Below are 17,384 nucleotides of genomic sequence, written 5' to 3' on the forward strand. Positions count from 1 at the left end.
CTCCCTCTCTCTCTGCCCCTCTCCCACTCATGCTCTCTCTCTCTCTCTTTCAAAAATAAATAAACATGAAAAAATTATTTTAAAAAAAGAATTATCTACCTTTGTAACTTAGGAACTGTCACCTTCCCATCTCTAACTGAAGGTGGCTATCTTAGATGCTCTCCCTGGGAAACTCTAACTTGAATCTGTTATCATTTCTGAGGTTATTCCCCAAAATGCCAAAAAAGTAGAGGGTACAGTACTGGATAAATTGCAGTCATATAATTAGGTGGTCTCTCAGGGAGCCCAGGGGGTTCAGTCAGTTGAGCATCCGACTTTAGTTCAGGTCATGATCTCACGGTTTGTGAGTTCCAGCCCTGCATCAGGCTCGCTGCTGTCAAGACAGAACCCACTCTGTCCCCCTCTCTCTGCCCTCCCCCACCTGCACTCTCTCTCTTTCTCTCTCAAAAATAAAGGTTAAAAAAATTAGGTGGTCTCTCCCCCCACCCTCACTGGGACACAGGGGGTGGGTGCTCACAGCTGGCTTGGGGTGGGGTTGAGGGCAGGGGTAAAAGATCAAAGACAGACCCCAAACTTCTTTGACAAATGGGTTTGACTAATAACTCCCATCTCCCAAAGAAGTTTGCCCCCAAGCTCGAGCTGGCTGTGTAGCCGCAAAGCACTCTGAAACCCTCCGGCCCCTGGGAGGAGAGCTGCCTGCCACAACTAAAGAGGTGGATTTCAGCCTGAACCCGTCCAGCCTTCGAAAGGCATTCAACAACTCCCAGGCATACCCATTTCACAAGGGTCTTCATTCCCTACTTCTTCTCCTCTACTCCTCAGAACACCGCTGGCCCACCATGTTCATATTCCAACCCACCCTTTCCAACCTGTCACTTCCCTGCTTAAAATTTTCAAAATGTTCCCTGAGCCTCAAGGTGAAGTCAAACCATTTCTTCTGGCATTCAAGTCTCCCATCTCCCTTTCCAGTCTTCTCTTGGTACCTCCTTCAGCCGCTGCCCTAAACTGAGCATTCCACCTGCACTCACCCCTGGCAGTGGATGTTTGTCTCCTCCACCTGCCCAAGTCCTGTTTGTCCTTATACACAGATGGTCTCTGCTCTGTACTCACAGGGCATAGGGCATGCCTGAATGTGCCACATCCGCTCTTAGCACTCATTGCCATGTAGTATTATTTAATTCATGCCAGCTCAGTGGCTGCCACTTGACTATTACCTTCAGGAGTAGATTTCTGTATTCTCACTGTGCCAGGACCCAACTGTTTACAGAGGGGTGAATTCCCCTTTTGCAGGCATTCTCCCCGGCCATGGGCTACATCTGACACTGGGTGGCGTCAAGGAGACTATCCCATTGCCGACCAAAGTTCTGGCCCCACCCACTCCTGAACCACAGAAAGCCTTGATCTTTTCTATGAAAATAAAGGCAGCCATCCAGGCAAAAGGTGAGACAGTTAAATCAAGGTGTAAATTATATCAACAGGTGCCTGAGGAGCCAACACCAACAGTCCACCGAGATTCCTTCCCAAAAGAACCAGACAGCACAAACACCCTCTGGAGCCCAGCTTTGATCTTTTCTGTGAAAATAAAGCTGAGGCTGTGGCCCATTCCTCAGGCTAACTGGGGAACGGGGTGGGTCTGGAGCACCCATGCACCTTTGTGAAATGTCTCTGAGATGGGGGTGGTGGGTGAATCAAGCCTAAAATCTGGTAGGGGACCACTGCCCCCTGTGTCAACTCAAACATACCTGAGGGCAGGCACACCTAACACTAGTCACCCATTATTTTTGTTTCTGGGTTTTTTGTTTGTTTGTTTGTTTGTTTGTTTTTCAAATCAACTACCACTGAAGCCAGCAGGGTCTCCCAGGGAAGGGACACACAGAGCAAGCCTGGCTTGGATGTGAGGACCTTTGGGGGGTAGGTCCTTCAGGGTGGGGCTCCTCTGGTGTATGCTTCCCAGGCAAGACTAACCTGCAGCCCAGTTCAAGGTTATTGCTGGTGATTATCTTTCTCAAGTGCATGCAGACAGCCTTGGGGGAGTGCAAAAGATACTCTACATGTTGCCCCCTCTCCTGCCCACCCGGCTCATCTGGGTAGGTCAGCTGGGCTGGCAGCATTCACCCCAAGTAGAGTGAGGGGCACCGAGTGCCAGCCCAGCCAGTGCTGGTGGAGCATGAGACTGTCACTGAGCCAGGCCTGGATAGCATGGACATCCGGGCCTGCCTCCTGTTTGCTGCCCGCCCTCCGGCATTCCTCCTCTTCTCCAGGCTCCGGATGAGAAATTCATTCCTCTAAAGTACCAGAGATTATCCCAGTAAAACTGGCATCTTTATAAAAGAGTCCAGGAGGGGCACCTGGCGAGCTCAGTTGATGGAGCACGCAACTCTTAATCGTGGGGTTGTAAGTTCAAGCCCCACACAGGGTGCAGAGATTACTTAAAAATAAAATCTTTAGGGGCGCCTGGGTGGCTCAGTTGGTTAAGCGTCCAGTTTTGGCTCAGGTCATGATCTCATGGTCCGTGGGTTCAAGCCCTGTGTCGGGCTCTGTGCTGACAGCTCAGAGCCTGGAGCCTGTTTCAGATTCTGTGTCTCCCTCTTTCTCTGACCCTCCCCTGTTCATGCTCTCTCTCTGTCTCAAAAATAAATAAATGTTAAAAAAAATTTTTAAAAATAAAAATAAATAAATAAATAAAATCTTTAGAGGCACCTGGGTGGCTCAGTTGGTTAAGCATCTGACTCTTGGTTTCGGCTCAGGTCATGATCTCACAGTTGGTGGGATCGAGTCCTGCATCGGGCTCTGCCAGTGCAGACCCTACTTGGGGATTCTCTGTCTCCCTCTCTCTGTCTGTCTGCGCCCTTTCCACTCATGCTGTCTCTGTCTCTGTCTCTTTTAAAATAAATAAACTTAGGGGCGCCTGGGTGGCGCAGTCGGTTAAGCGTCCGACTTCAGCCAGGTCACGATCTCGCGGTCCGTGAGTTTGAGCCCCGCGTCAGGCTCTGGGCTGATGGCTCGGAGCCTGGAGCCTGTTTCCGATTCTGTGTGTCTCCCTCTCTCTCTGCCCCTCCCCCGTTCATGCTCTGTCTCTCTCTGTCCCAAAAATAAATAAAAAATGTTTAAATAAATAAATAAGTAAATAAAATAAAATAAAATAAAATAAAATAAAATAAATAAACTTAGGGGCGCCTGGGTGGCTCAGTCGGTTGGGCGGCCGACTTCGGCTCAGGTCATGATCTCACAGCCCGTGAGTTCGAGCCCCGCGTCGGGCTCTGTGCTGACAGCTCAGAGCCTGGAGCCTGTTTCGGATTCTGTGTCTCCCTCCCTCTGACCCTCCCCCATTCATGCTCTGTCTCTCTCTGTCTCAAAAATAAATAAACGTTAAAAAAATTTTTTTTTAAATAAATAAAATAAAATAAATAAACTTAAATAAATAAATAAATGAATGAATAAATAAATAAATAAATAATGTAAGCCTCTTCATTAGAGGGTGTCATGTGGTGAAGCACCTGGTAAGGTTTGGTAAGGTTTGGGGATGTGGGGAATAAAGGGGAAAAATTGTGTCAATAAAAACTCTTTACCCAGTGGTAGACAGAGTTCATCCCCAGGGGCAGAGGCAGAGAAGAAGAGGAAAGAGCTACTTTGTTTCATCCATATATGTATATTTATAGAGTTCATATGCCGAAAACTTCACAGAGTGAATACCTTTAACCTCTGACCTATCCCTCTCTTTCTACATATTTATCTCTGTATCCCAACCTGCTTAATCCCTGTTGCACAAAGGTATCCAATGCAGTGCCCACCTCACACTCTGGTGCACAGCCTGTTCTACAGGAGGAAATGAGTGTCTAGCAGAGGCCTGGGATGGTGAGGCTGTCCTCATCCACAGCCCATCACAGGTCCCAGGCTCTAGCCTCACCCAGCCTGGAGGCAGGGGCCCCACCACCAACCACCACCCTTCCATGCCAACTTGCTGTTGGCATGGTCCTGGTGCACAGGTGCCTACGCGGTCTAGGGCAGGTTGAGAACCTAGCCGGGTACTCAGGCGTGGGAGCTGAGGGCGGGGGGCGAGGAGTAGCGCTGGCGGGCATGCTTCTCGCAGTACAGCTCGTCTCCGACCCAAAAGTGCCCACGCATCTTCAGGTTCAGCCCACAGTCCGCACAGGTGTAGCAGCCTGGGTGGCGGTACCGCCCCTCCTGGATGCGCACAGCCTGGTTCCTGCAGGGGCAATGCAGAAGGGAGAACCATTAGCCTGGGCGAGAGTGGGGGGTGGGGGAAGGCAGGGTGATAGCATGATGCTGCCATTCTCATTCCCGGGGAGCCTAGTTCCTGGCCACTTCCAGGCCCACAGTCAGGACCTGGAAAGATCCCCAAATCTCAGACCCTGGACTCCCCAAGCCTTCCTTCAGGAATCTCACTTCAATAACCCCCAACCACCACCTCCGGGACTTCTAATTTTTAAAAAAAGGGGGGCACCTGGGTGGCTCAGTTGGTTGGGCATCCCACTTTGGCTCAGGTCACGATCTTGTGGTTCATGAGTTTGAGCCCCATGTTGGGCTCTGTGCTGACAGCTCAGGGCCTGGAGCCTGCTTCAGATTCTGTGTCTCCCTCTCTCTCTGCCCCTCCCCCTCTAACCCTCTCTCTTTCTCTTCCTCTCTCTCTCAAAAATAAATAAACATTAAAAAATATTTTTTTAAAGCTGTTTCTCCTTTACACATAGGCAAATAAACTCGTCCTGAATTTTCTGGGTTGTTAATGGAGCAGTGGTCCTCTGGGTGTGGTCCCAGGTACCGGGACCATAGCACTACATCACCTGAGGACAAGTTGGAAATGCAAATGCTGGGGCCAGAGACCTCCTGAAGAGGGAACTCTGGGGTACAGGCCAGCAGTCCCTCTAACAAGTCCTCAGGGACTGTGCAGCTGCTCTTTGAGAACCACCACATACAACACTTCCCTTGTGTCTGCACGGCAGGCAAGCATAGTATCCCATTCTGGAGCTGAGACGGTAAAGCCTGCAGAGGCTAAGGGATTTACCTAAGGTGAGTCATCTGACCGTCATCATGGCATGTAAGAAATTTATGGCGGAGCGGGTGGACTTTCAGCACTTTTCCAGAGAATGTGGCTGCATTACAATGCCACCCTGTGAGGAAAAATGAACCTACCTCCGGAAAAGTCATCCCTTTCCAAAGGGGGTGAGGAAGGGGCAAGAGCAAAATTTTCCAGGAGGCGGCACTGCATCTAGAGGCAGATCTCCAGAGGCCTTGAGATTGTTGCAGAGAAATCAGAAGCATCATTTCTTACTCCTCCCAGGAGGGAGGAAGAAATCAGGGAGAAGGGGATGCGGCAGGAAGAAGCCAGCAAGACATTTTAAGAAGGCTTAAAATAACCAACATAGCCCATCACAGGTCTGCTGTGGAAACACCCCTCCAGGGTCCCTGACTGGTGTTGACTGCTCCGGGGGGCATCCCGTGCCCTGCCCCGCCCCACACCTCCCTGTCAGGGTGTGCCTGCCTCCCAGGCTGTAGACACTCACACAATGCTGGTGCTGCACTTCTCACACGTGTGGAGCTTGGGCGGGGTGGCCAGGGCCCTGGAGGTGGGCAGGGAGGACTGGGGGCTCAGCGAGCTGGGCAGGAAGGCAGGTGTGCCACCTGGGAGGGGTGGGGGCAGACACATCAGAGCTCATCCACCGGTCGCGGCACCCGGGCTGTGTTTACCCACTCACACTCCGCTAGCACGGTTCCCAGGAGACTCCTAAAAGGTGCGCTTCTATGCAGACCCCTGAAGTAACACTGGGTGTGAAGGTGAGTGGGTAATGGAGGAAGGGAGTGATCATGGCAGTTCCCTGGCTGAGGCTGAGTTGGCCCAAAAGCTAGGGCAACCTGAGGAGTGTCTGCGCGGTGCCTCCCACGTCCTGCCAAGCAGGCACGGTGATATTGATTAAAAGATGCTGATGATAGATAGTAACAGCGCCACAACACCGTTATAAAGTTTTCAAAGGGTTCTTATGGGCACAGTTGCATGTGAGCCTTGGAACAACATGAAGATGAAGCACAGATGTTACTGGGCGGGTACGTTGCCTGTTTGCAGCCAAGGGCTCCGGGACTCCAGCGGCGAAGCCACTGACCGTCTGCACTCCCCTCACCCCGGGGCCTCTCCCGGGGCCTGCCAAGGCCTCCGGGTCATGATGCACAAGGTCTGCTCCAAACCGCTTCACCCTGACCCCAGTGAACACCCCCGGAGCTAAGTGTCAGAGTTGGAGCCAGCCACCAGATACTGTGCTGGTGAGGCTGCTGATCCCGTAGTCCTGAACGTACCATCCTCTGCCTTCCGGAAGCCACTGCCCAGGCCAGGCTTTCTCCTCTCTCCCCTGGACTAGGCCGGTGCCCCCACCCCCCCAACACACACAGTACAACTGCAGCACTGACCACACCTCAGGCGCTGGGCGGGCCTGCCTGTCTGCCCTCAGCCTCCACACCCTGCACATCACTGGCCCATCAGACAGGCACAGTGGATGTCTGTCGAGCAAACAACTGAATGGCTGGCAAGAGCCCATATCTCTTGTGCACTTCAGCATCTGATGCACTGCCTGGCGTCATTTAACCAGCCCTTCTAGGTGAGGGCACTCCTCAGCCTGGCACGCGAGGCCAGGACTTAACCTCTGAGACCACCCTCCATGCTGCCAGGCCCCCCTGTTCTCTCTCGCTCCCACACCAAAGCCCTCCAGCTGCCAACCACTGCATGCCACGGTGCTCTCTGCCACCATCTTGAGGCCCTTTGTTAAAATCTTGATCTTTCTTCAAGGGTCAAGTCAAATCCATCTTCCTCTACGAAGCCCACCCTGGAGACCCAGCCCCCACAGAGCCCACCACCCCCCTTTCCCATTCCCCCTTGGCACTTTCCTGACCCCAGCCAGCACCTCTGGGTCCACCCCTACAACCCCCACCAGACTGAAAGCTCCTTTAGTGCAGGGACTCCCTTGGAGCCTATTCCTATGATGAGCACTTAGGAAATATTTGTTCTGTATCATGTCCAGTCAGGGTCCAGGGGTATCCTGCAGGAATCTCCTTCCTGCACCCAAGCCCCCAAGGGGCTCACCTCTCTCTTCAGCCTCCAGAGCCTCCTGCAAGAGCCGAAAGGAGCTGGACTGTCGGGGGGCCACCCGCCCCTCACGATTTTCCTGCAGCATCTTGTAGACTTCTGAATCCTCCTCCAGAAGGCGGCTTCCCCCCTCTGAGTCCACACTGCAGGGACAGGAGCAGCCAGGAGTGAGGGTTCCTTCCCGGGTATGAGGACCAGCAAGAAGGCAGGGAAAGAGTGTCCGGGGGAAGGCATTCTGAGGGAATTCAGAGGATTCAGAGGAAAGCCAAATGGGCTTAAAGTGGCCGGGGACCTCCCCCTGCCCAAATCCCTCTCTGGAAAGCCAATCTGTCTCCTGCCCCTCCCAGGCCCTCCAGGATTCCACCCCACCCTCCGGAATCCACCGGGTACCTGAGTCTGGAACTGGAGGAGTGGGGACCCGGGGAAGGCGGCAGCACCAGCACAGCCGAGTCACCAGCCGCGGCGCGGGTGAGGCTGGCCTGTGGGACAGAGAGGCACCAGGGGAGGAGTCAGTGGCTGGAGCCTTTGGCCCGCACACCCGTCTGGGCTGCCGAGCCAAGCCCGGCTGTTCCCCAGGCCCGACACCAGAGGGCCCCCAGCTCTTGCTGACCAACAGGCCCTCAGGCGGCAAGGGCCCAATACACCAAATCCTACCCTCGGGGCACTAGGGAGTGTTCTGCTCATTCCCAGAAGGGGAGAGAGGCCAGCACCCAACTATGGAGGTGTGAAGTTTCTGCAAGCAGATTGGGCAAGGGGCAGAACAAGCAGAGAGGAAGAAAGCAGATGCTTTTGCAGTGAGAAGAAAACACAAAGGGATGGAGTGAAGAGCCCGAGGACCCGTCTTGGAGTCAGGGATGGGGCAGCACAAGGGACTTCTCTCCTACGCACACTTCCTCCCCTAAGAGGACCCCAGGGTCTGGGCTGACCAACCTCTTCTGGCTGCCCTGGGAGGTCTAATTCTGCCCCGTGGAGCCTTAGGGGCCAGGCCCATTCTGGATCCACACCCCAGCAGCAGCTCCCCCTCCCCAGGTGTGTGCTATCCATCTTGGGCTCTTTTCACTTGCCATCTACCTGGAAATCTTGCCTTCAACCTCATTGTTGCTCTGCTTTCTGGCATGTACCTCTGCACCCTCCCCTACTACCCTGCCCCCTCTCCACGGCCATCCCCCACAGAAAGGGGAACCCCAGAGACAAAAAGACAGGCCACCGTGCACTAGCTGAGGGCACATTTCCCTGGAAAGCCTACTTTCTTCCATTTTAAAATTCAAAATCAAGGACAAGTTATGGGGTCAAATGACAAAACTGCATGGATTTTAAAGCTAAAAACAGAAACTGCAGAGTTTTGAGAAGAAAGCCCCAGACCCTCACTCCCCCAGCCGTCTTCCCCGAGTCTACATTCCTCCTACACTTGGTGGCCTGCGGTCAACTGACAGACGGTAAGATAATTTCCTCAGGAAGGACAGTCAGCACCAGTTACTTAAGAACGACATCCCATCTCGCTGTCCTGAGCCAGCATGTGCCCTGCACAGGGGCAGCAGCTCGCAGGGAGAAATCTGCCCAGGCTCCCTTTGTAAGCCCAGTTCTCATGCCAGCCAGAGGGGTGCTGTCTTCACATCTGCTCAGCAAGGCATGTACCTACCCAGAGGTGGCAACTTCCAGTTTCCAGAAGGGTACTATGGAGGCTGGTGGTGTCCTGTGCCTTGGACTGAGCGCAGCCTCAGCCAACTCGAAAGCCAGCAGCAAAATCATGGCCACAGCAGACACCTCATCTATAGTCACCTCTAACCCCCTTCTTCCTTCCAGACCACTGTGCCCTGAGAGAGAGGAGCCCAACTCCCTTACTGGAGAAAGTTCTTCCCTCCCTCCCTCCTAGTCAGCCAGGGATACCTGCCTTCACAAAAGGAACCTTTCATCTCCAAGTCCAGAAATGCTGTCCACCTGCCCAACAAGAGCTCATCTGTGGCCAACACCCCTCAACATGTGTTCTGGGGAACACAGGATGTTAATAAGTGAGTGGCAGGTTGGGGCGGGGGGATTCCAGGAGAAATTCTATAGTTAAACAAGTTTAGACAACTAATAAAATTAAATCTATTTATCACGGGACTTCTTAGAATCTTTAAAGGTGCTAAAAGTACACAGTGACTCCCAAGAGGGAAGTGTGGGACCCCGACACTCCCACACCATCTGACCACAGCCTGACTGACAGACCAGAATGCAAACTTCATTGGATTAGGAATATCTGTTTATCCACCAACGCATCCCCAGAGCCTGGGAAGGGTGCCTGACACAAAGCAACTGCTCAATAAAAATTTGTTGAAGGAATGATCATGGTCCTTGGGGCCAAAGAAGGGAACCTGGTGCATGGGGACTGCTTATCCAAGGTTAGTTAGATGGTAGAGGTGGGACTAACCCAAGTCTCCCTGCCACGCGGCCCAGGGCTCCTGTTTACACCACATGGGTGGTCCTCAAATCTTTGGATGCATCAGATCCCTGAAGGCTCCTTAAAACACAGACTGGTCCCCCTGTCCACACTCTCACCCCTGCATCTGATTCAGTAAGTCCAGGCTGAGGCCTGGAAATTTGCATTTCTAACAGGTTCCAAGGTGTTGCTGCTGCTTTGGGACACACTCCCTGTACCACCAGCATCTCCCCTTTGCCCAAGTTTGGGACACCACAAGGAAGAAGGCCAAGATGGATGGGCCCTCTCCAGCCACGCCCTGGGCCAAGCACATTCCCAACTGGTCTCAGCCCAAAGATCTCCCAGAGAAGCCCCCCCCTCACCGGGCCCAAACACGCCAGGTCTTGCTTACAAACTGCTTTCCCGTCTCCCTGGCTTATCATTCTCTAATCTAAACCCTACCCGGTCCTACCTCTGACGTCCAGCAAAATTCCTGACAAAGCCTTCTCAGGCCACCCAGCCCACATTCATCTCTCCCCTCCCAGAATGCCTCCTGCTTTTATAATTAAGACCACACTGTTTAGTACTTAATTGTTCCAAAGCTGCTTTACATGTTTGTCTTATCTCCCCAACTACATTTTAAATTCTTTAAAGACAGGGATCTTATTGAATGCATTTCTATGCCCACATTGCCTGGCAGGCCACCTGGTGGGCCCATAGCAGGCCACTGGAGAGCCCCTACTGTGCAGCCCCCAGTGAAGCCCACTCCTTCCTTCTCCAGAGCCCCCAGTTTCTAATTCCCTCCCCCAGCCATCTCCAAAGACTCTGCTTTCTGGAATGCAGAATCAACCGGAGGTAGGATTCCAGCAGCTGGGCCTCATCCCTTTCACCCCAAAGGCTGGACATGCCCCCCACCAACTCTGCCCCCAGCAGCTGTGGCCCAGGACTGTTGGCCGACTCAGTCCCTCACTTCCTCACCACCCCTGCCCTTAGAGAGGAGAAATGCTAAGGGAGGTGGGGGGGGGGGGAAGGCTGTCACTAGTGCACAGTGGGATCTGGCAGGGGGGCATCCAGGGTAGAAGAGCAGGGAGAGGGGCAGACAGAGAGTAAGCCAAGTGCTACATGAAGCAGAACCACAGTCCCATTGGTGGTTCTCTGGCCTGAGTCAGACAAGGAGGAAGGGGGATGGGGTGATGGGAGTTGGGGGCAGGCATGGGGCTTGGAATGGGGAGGAATGTGTTCAAGAGATGCAGCCAGAGCCAGAGGGAACCATCCCAACAACAGCAGCAAAACTATTTCAGCCCTGGCCCAAGAGAAACACTCAGGAAGGGAGGAAGCTAGCAGAAGGGGGGAGGCGGCAAATGGGAGTACAAGAGGTAGAAGGCCACCTGGGACTGGCAAGGCAGGGCCCCAGGCACAGGAAGTGTGGCCTACCACCAGACACAGTGGCCTTCTGGCTCAGGAGAGGGGCATGCTTGTTGCTAAGAGATGAGGCGCTGGTTGCCCAGGTGGGACCTGCCATCTGCAGCCCAATGTGTGCCACTGGCAACCAGCCAGGACGGGAGGATCTATCCTCCCCACTAGGTATTCTTACCGGTCGACTTCTGGGGCGGCCCCCGTAGGAAAAGCGGTCAGCAGCAGCCAATCCCGGGGAATGTGCCAGGCTCTGGAAACTGAAATGGGGGAAATGGATGGTGTGCGCGCTGGGCATCCCACCCAGCCTGCCTCAGGGAAGAGGAGGGTGCCCTCAAACTCCCCTAAACCCAGTTACTCAGCCTGAGAGGCCTGGTCCAGACCCTGTGGCCACGGTGCTCACCCCCTGGGCTCACCTGCGGCTGACAACAGTCTCTCCAGGGAGGGCCTGCGGGCTGGTGGGGGGCAGGGCAGAGAACGGGCTGCCGGGCTGGGGGCTGGAAAAGACTGGGCTGGAGCAGGAAGACCTCAGGGAGGACTGGCTGTCAGTGTGCGTCCTCACGGAGCCCTGTGGAAAGAAGGACTGAGAAGGGGGTACCCGTCCCCTACCAGCCCTGCCCCTCAGGTCTCCCCTCATTTTGGGGTGCTGGAGTTCCCCGCAGAAGGCACCATCCTACCTGGAAGCGAGTCGCCAGCCCTTCCACAGAGCTTTCCCCATTGGTCTGCTGGGGGGAAGCAGCCCGAGACCTGAGGAGAGGGTAGGGGGGGAGGCAAGTCACAGGGGTCCTGGCACCCCACTAACGGGATAAGGGCCACAGATTGCAGCTGTTCCCACAAGATTCTCAAGACTAGTACAAGGTTCAAAACATTTGGACATCAGGCTGTCAAATTTCAACTTTGCCAAATTGAAAACAAACAACTATTGTTAACAACTACCATCATTTCTCAAAGGAATGGAAGGTTTAGCATCAGTATGTAGAATTTCAGCGAAAAGTTCAATAAATTCAATTTTAGTAAAAACTCCTCCTATTATCTCTTGTCTTTTTTTTCTTTTCTGTTTTTTAGAGTTTACTTATTTATTTATTTTGAGAGGGAGGGTGCAGGCAGGGGAGGGGCAGAGAGAGGCGGGAGAGTCCCAAGCAGGATCCATAGGCACTATCAGCTTGGAGCCTGAAGTGAGGCCCCATTCTGGGCCTTCACACGGGGCTCAGACTCATGAACTGTGAGATCCTGACCTGAGCCAAAATCAAGAATCAGACACGTAACTGACTGAGCCACCCCGGTGCCCTTTTTTTTTTTTTTTTTTGAAGTAATCTCTGTGCCCAATGTAGGGTGGGGCTCAAACTTACAACCCTGAGATGAAAAGTCACATGCTCCACTGACCGAGCCAGCCCAGAGGCCTTTTTCTTTTCCTTCCTTCCTTCCTTCCTTCCTTCCTTCCTTCCTTCCTTCCTTCCTTCCTTCCTTCCTTCCTTCCTTCCTTCTTTTCTTTCTTTCTTTCTTTCTTTCTTTCTTTCTTTCTTTCTTTCCTTTTTTTTTTTTTTAATTTCATACAGACTTTGTCACTGGTCAGCATCAGCTTGTAGATCAACTTTGGGGAAGATTGCTGATTTCACATAAATAATTCTTTATCTTTCACCCATAGAAAAACTGAAGCCTAGAGAAGGAAAGTGAGTTTCCTAAAGCCCAACAATGGCTGGGCCAGCTGCTCACTCTCCTCTACCCAGCCAGAGGCTATTCCCCACCAGCTTTGCTGCTGATGGCTGGAATATCTTGGGGAGGATCAGTCCTGGTCCCTTCTTCTTCTTCTTTTTTTTTTTTTAATTAATTTATTCTTGAGTGAGAGAGAGAGAGAGAGAGAGAGAGAGAGAGAGAGAGGGAGGGAGCATGTGTGCTGCATGAGGGAGGTCAAAGAGAGAGGAAGAGAGAGAGAATCCCAAGCAGGCTCCACACTGTCAGTAGAGAGCCTGATGTAGGGCTTGAACTCACCAACTGTGACATCATGATCTGAACCAAAATCAAGAGTCAGATGCTTAACCAACTGAGGCACCCAGGTGCTCCATGGTCCCTTCTAAACATTTCTCCGTGAAACAAAGGGTGGAGCCAGCCCCCCTTCCTGCAGGACCTGGAGAGCCAGGGCAACAAGTAGGCCCAGCTTTCCACCAATCACCAAGGCAGCCAGCAAGAGAAGAACCCCAGGAGACCCCCTCCAAAGCCCTTCCCACTGGAGCCTTGAACAGGAGAACATTGGAGGGCTGGTACCAGCTGAGGGTGGAGAAAGAGCCTGCCCTGTCCCAATCCCACTATACCGTTCCTGGTTGTCTGGCCACTTCTAGAGAGGTCAACAAGAACCTCAGTCACCACACACACCAGCCTCAGCCTCCCCAGGGAGGGGTGTGGGATCAGAGTGAAGAGAGCTTGGGCCTTGGCTCCAGTCCAGAGCACTGCTTCCTGCCACAGAGCTCTGGGTGCTCAAGAGGCTTCCTGAGGTGGGGAAGACTAGGAGGGTTTAGGAGCAGGCCGGGCAAGGGAAAGAAGAGGCAGAGAGTCTTGACCTGCCCAACATGGAGCTGGAGGCTTGGAGGGACTCAGCCAGGCCCACTCCCTGATGGGACTGGATCCCTCTAAGAGGGACCTGAGAGGAAATGGTGGTGTCAGCAGCTCCCTGTCCCTCCCCCACCCGACTCTGCAGTCTCTTGTAGATTTTGGTCCCCTTCCCAGCTGCCATGAGGTACTACTCTCCACCCTCCTCGTCTGGGTCCCACTCCTGCAAACACTCATGAGTCTGAGTGGCATGAGGGAGTCACTAAAGGGGCCGGGACATCATGGGAGCCAGCTTCTACAGCACTGTGGGATGGTAGAGGTGAAGAGAGGGCATGGAGCCAGGGCCCAGAGAGAGCCCAGTGGGGAAGGGGGGGGGGGAGCAGAGAGGCAGGAGGTATCTGACTCAAGTTCAAGGCCCGCCCAGAGGGTTCTCCTGGCTGGGGGATCTTCCAGCATTCCTTCCCTGTGACTCACTATGATGCCCCACCCCAGGGAGCCACCTGTTCCCCTCCCCAACCCAGGCTTCTGGACTGAAAACCCAAGCCCAGGAATCTGCCTTCACCAACACAGCCTGGAGAGGCAAAGGGGAAGGACAGAGGGGTTCTTTGGGGAATGAGCCTCCAAACTCCTCAACCTACTCCCCAGGACATGAACAAAGGCCATCCCCTCTTGGAGGCAGGGGCCCAGGAGACCCAGCCTAAGGCACACCTTTCCCCTCTTCAACCCACTTCATGCCCACACCCTGTGCCCTGCACACTTGGGAACCAGTCAAACCCGGGCATCCAGGTGGCTGATGCCAGCCTGCCCTGCCCATGGCTACATGCCCAGCTAGGTACAGGGACACCCCTCAGCCCACTCTGCTGCAGGTCCAGAGCCCGGACCGTCTAAAGATGAGCCAAAAGGGCCCAGGAAGGCCGGGCTGGGGCTAAGAACAGGGGGTGAGGGCAGCCACTGTGCAGCGGGCTGGCCGAGGGGAGGAGAATGCTGGCAGGCCCAGCAGAGGTGGAGGGCCTACCGGTCTAGCTGCAGCCTCAGGGGTGAGGGGCTCTGGCGGATCTTGCTCTGGGCCTCAGCATGAAGCATACCCTCAGCACTCTCCCCGTTGATGGCCACAATAATGTCTCCAGGCCGGAGGTCAGCAGCCTCAGCCTTGCTCCTCTCAGTTACCTGGAGGGGATGAGAAGCAAGTGGTCTGAGGCACCCCTGCTCAGACAGTGATGACATTCATGTAGGGATGGAGGAGAGGGGATTTCTCTCTGTCCTGCCCAAGAAACACAGAACCTGGTTTGAACCAGACTGGCCTGTGTCCCCCTTTGTCTCTCTGCACAGCAGTGTCTGCCCAGCTTATCAGCTAATCCCCTCCAAAAGCTGGAGTGGAACCCCACCCCCCACCCCAGCACTGACACTCTAACAGGGGCCTCCAGAAGAAATGGCAGAGTTTCAGGGACTGTGCTTGGAAATACTTTTGGATAGAGAGCCCTGCCCGTGCAAATCACACCATGCAGGTGGCTGCCTGCACACAGGCCTTCTGCATGAATGCTCCCTGGCCTGGGCCTGGGTCAAGAGGAAACTGCCAAGAACTTGGGGCTCCTGTTCTCATAACCTCCCAAAATGGCTGCCAGCAGGTATGGGGTTGGTGAGCAAGGAGAAAAGAGCAGGCCCTGTACTTGGACCAGCTCCCTTTCACTCCCTAGTAGTCTGCTCCTGAAGTGGTCACCACATCCCCACGGCAACAGGGCCCAGGAGCCTGGTCCTCCCCAGGCTAACACTCCCAGAAGCAGGCCTTCTGGCTCCAGAATTAAAAAAGAAAGGTGCCTGTGGGGACCAGGTAGACAGGGTAGACCCTAACTTTGGGGGTACCACCTTAGCTCCTGGAATTAGCCCTTACCTTGGTCACCATGATAGGCGTGTGGAAATCCCTGCCCCCAGTGATCCGGAAGCCCCAGGGCCCTGGCCCCACCACATCCACTGTTAGGGCCATATCTGAGGAAGAAGGGATGGAGACACTGTAAGGTGATGGAAGAGGTAAAAGAGAGGGGATGACAGGTCCAGGGAGCAGCCAGTCAGGGGCTGGGCGGGTGAAGGGGAGGGTAGAGGAAGTGACTAACTCCCTCCCCCTCCCCCAGTTTCACTTCCCCCGCCCTGGGAAGCCGTGACTCTGAGTTCCCCCTTCACCGCCACCATCTTCAGCAAAGCAACTCCCTAAAGGCAGGCTGTTAGGGTGCCTCACAGGGGCTTTTGCCGGAGAACAGGCGGCAGGGGCTAGCAGGTGGTAGGAGATGTCATGGTTTCCTGCCTCTCCCTCTCCCCCTCCCCCACCACAAGGTTAAGTCCCACCAGTGCTGGCTTCCGGTCCCCAAAACTGACTGCACAAGGTACTTCCTCCCCACTCTGGGGGAGGGCAGCACTCTGGGAACAGGAGTGATAGCGAACAAGGGGGTGATGCCACCACAGACTCTTCAAGTAGTTGGCTGGATGGGGACTGGCCCAAGGTCTTCAGGGGGGCCTCCTGGCTGCCTGCCTGGCCCCTGGCGATGTGGTCCAGATAGGCAAGACTGGGCTTCCCACCTCCTCCAGGGGCCTGCTGCCCTCTGAACAGCCCCGGCCAGGAGGACGGGCTCATCTGCCAAGTTGGGCACACCCACCCCCTGGCAATGGCCAGCAGGTTGAGCTGATTGATGCTGCCTGCTAGCTGGGGCCACAGGCCTCCCATCCACTGCCCCCTCCGCTGGGCAGGGGAGTGTCCTTGCACACCAAGCCCTTGTAGGATTTCCTGAGCCTCTAGTTATGGAGCTGGGAGCCAACCCAGGCAGGAAGCTGCAATGCCAGCCTGAGCCACCACCCTGCCCAGCACCCACCCTGGGGCTGCCCCTGGGGAGGCCCAGTGACTGCAAGTGCTGCCAATCAACATCAAAGACACTAGGGCCACTTCCCGTGTTTAGGAACCTGGGCAGAGGACGCCCAAGCAAGAGGAGCTGTCTGCCCTCTCCCCGGTCCTTGGCTTCCCCTTTTGCTCCGGACTAGCCCCTGTCCCTGCCTAGGTACCCAGGTTGGCGCTGGCGGTTCATAGACGCTTTGGAGTCTCAGACCTTTGAGCCTGCCTGTGGACTCCGCGCCCGGGGCCCCGGGGAGGTGCCCAGCCCGTCGGCCCGGCTCTCCCAGTTCTGGCACCTTCTGTGCTCCGAGGCCAAAGTACCCACGGGCCGGGGGCTGGAGGAGGAGCGCCCGGGACCAGGAAAGCCCAGCACGCGGGGCGCACCAGCCTCTAGGGAGGCTGCAGGCCGTGGGCGGAGGAAAGAGCCGAGGCGCTGAGAGCTGCGCAGAGGGGACGCGGCGCGCAGAGCTGCGAGGTCCCCGGAGCCGGGAAGCTCGTCGGCCGTGCGGACGGTGCGCAGGTGGGCGCGCTCACCTGGCTCCCGCTCACCTGGCTCGCTCTCACTCGTCGGGCTGGGAGGCCAGGCCCGGTAGGGAAGGGAGGGGAAGGAGGGAAGGTGTGGAGACACCGCCGCTCCCGCTGCCGCCGCTGCCGCCGTCTGCCCGACTCTGGGGAGAGCCCGCCCGGGGCTCCAGGACCTGCCTCCGCCCATGTGATCCCGGAGCCGCCCCTGCCGCCGCCCCTGGCCGGGGAGGACGCCTCCTCCGCGCAGCCCAGCCCCGGCGCTGCCACCTGGCCCGCGCCCCGCGGGGGGGGGGGGGGGGGTGCGGGTGGGGGGAGGGTCTCTCCCTAGAGGCCCCTGAAGGCTGCGGTCGTCGTCCCCGAGGTGCCCTTCTCCTCCCGACTGCCCCCTGAGGGTGCCGCGGAGGCGTTCCGGTGACGGGTCGCGAGCCCCACTTCACAAACAGCTGGGACTGGCGCCCCTCCCGAAACTCCCCCAGGCCGGTCGCGCCCACCCGCCTTCGAAGGGCCCCTCGAGCACCCCCACACCCGGGGCGGGGGCG

General features: G+C 55.5%; 1 protein-coding gene across 3 annotated transcripts; it reads right to left on the reverse strand.

Annotated features, from left to right (window-relative positions):
• Window positions 1-3,629: 3,629 nt before the first annotated feature.
• On the reverse strand, window positions 3,630-17,001 carry PDLIM2 (PDZ and LIM domain 2). 3 transcript variants are annotated; one of them, XM_058720370.1, is made up of 10 exons: window positions 16,870-17,001; window positions 15,334-15,428; window positions 14,461-14,612; window positions 11,579-11,648; window positions 11,318-11,469; window positions 11,083-11,161; window positions 7,481-7,569; window positions 7,088-7,233; window positions 5,523-5,640; window positions 3,630-4,207 (listed from the first exon to the last, which is right to left on the reverse strand). In XM_058720370.1, exons 2-10 carry the CDS (start codon window positions 15,424-15,426, stop codon window positions 4,030-4,032), a joined length of 1,077 nt encoding a protein of 358 aa, XP_058576353.1. In that variant the 5' UTR covers window positions 15,427-15,428; window positions 16,870-17,001; the 3' UTR covers window positions 3,630-4,029. The 3 variants fall into 3 exon arrangements, 2 of the variants coding, with proteins under 2 accessions (XP_058576353.1, XP_058576352.1); XM_058720369.1 differs by having other exon boundaries at window positions 16,855-16,987; XR_009259068.1 differs by having other exon boundaries at window positions 4,068-4,207; window positions 7,088-7,325; window positions 16,855-16,987.
• Window positions 17,002-17,384: the final 383 nt, after the last annotated feature.

This window comes from Neofelis nebulosa, chromosome 3 (assembly GCF_028018385.1).
Source record: "Neofelis nebulosa isolate mNeoNeb1 chromosome 3, mNeoNeb1.pri, whole genome shotgun sequence".
Classification (NCBI taxonomy): domain Eukaryota; kingdom Metazoa; phylum Chordata; class Mammalia; order Carnivora; family Felidae; genus Neofelis; species Neofelis nebulosa.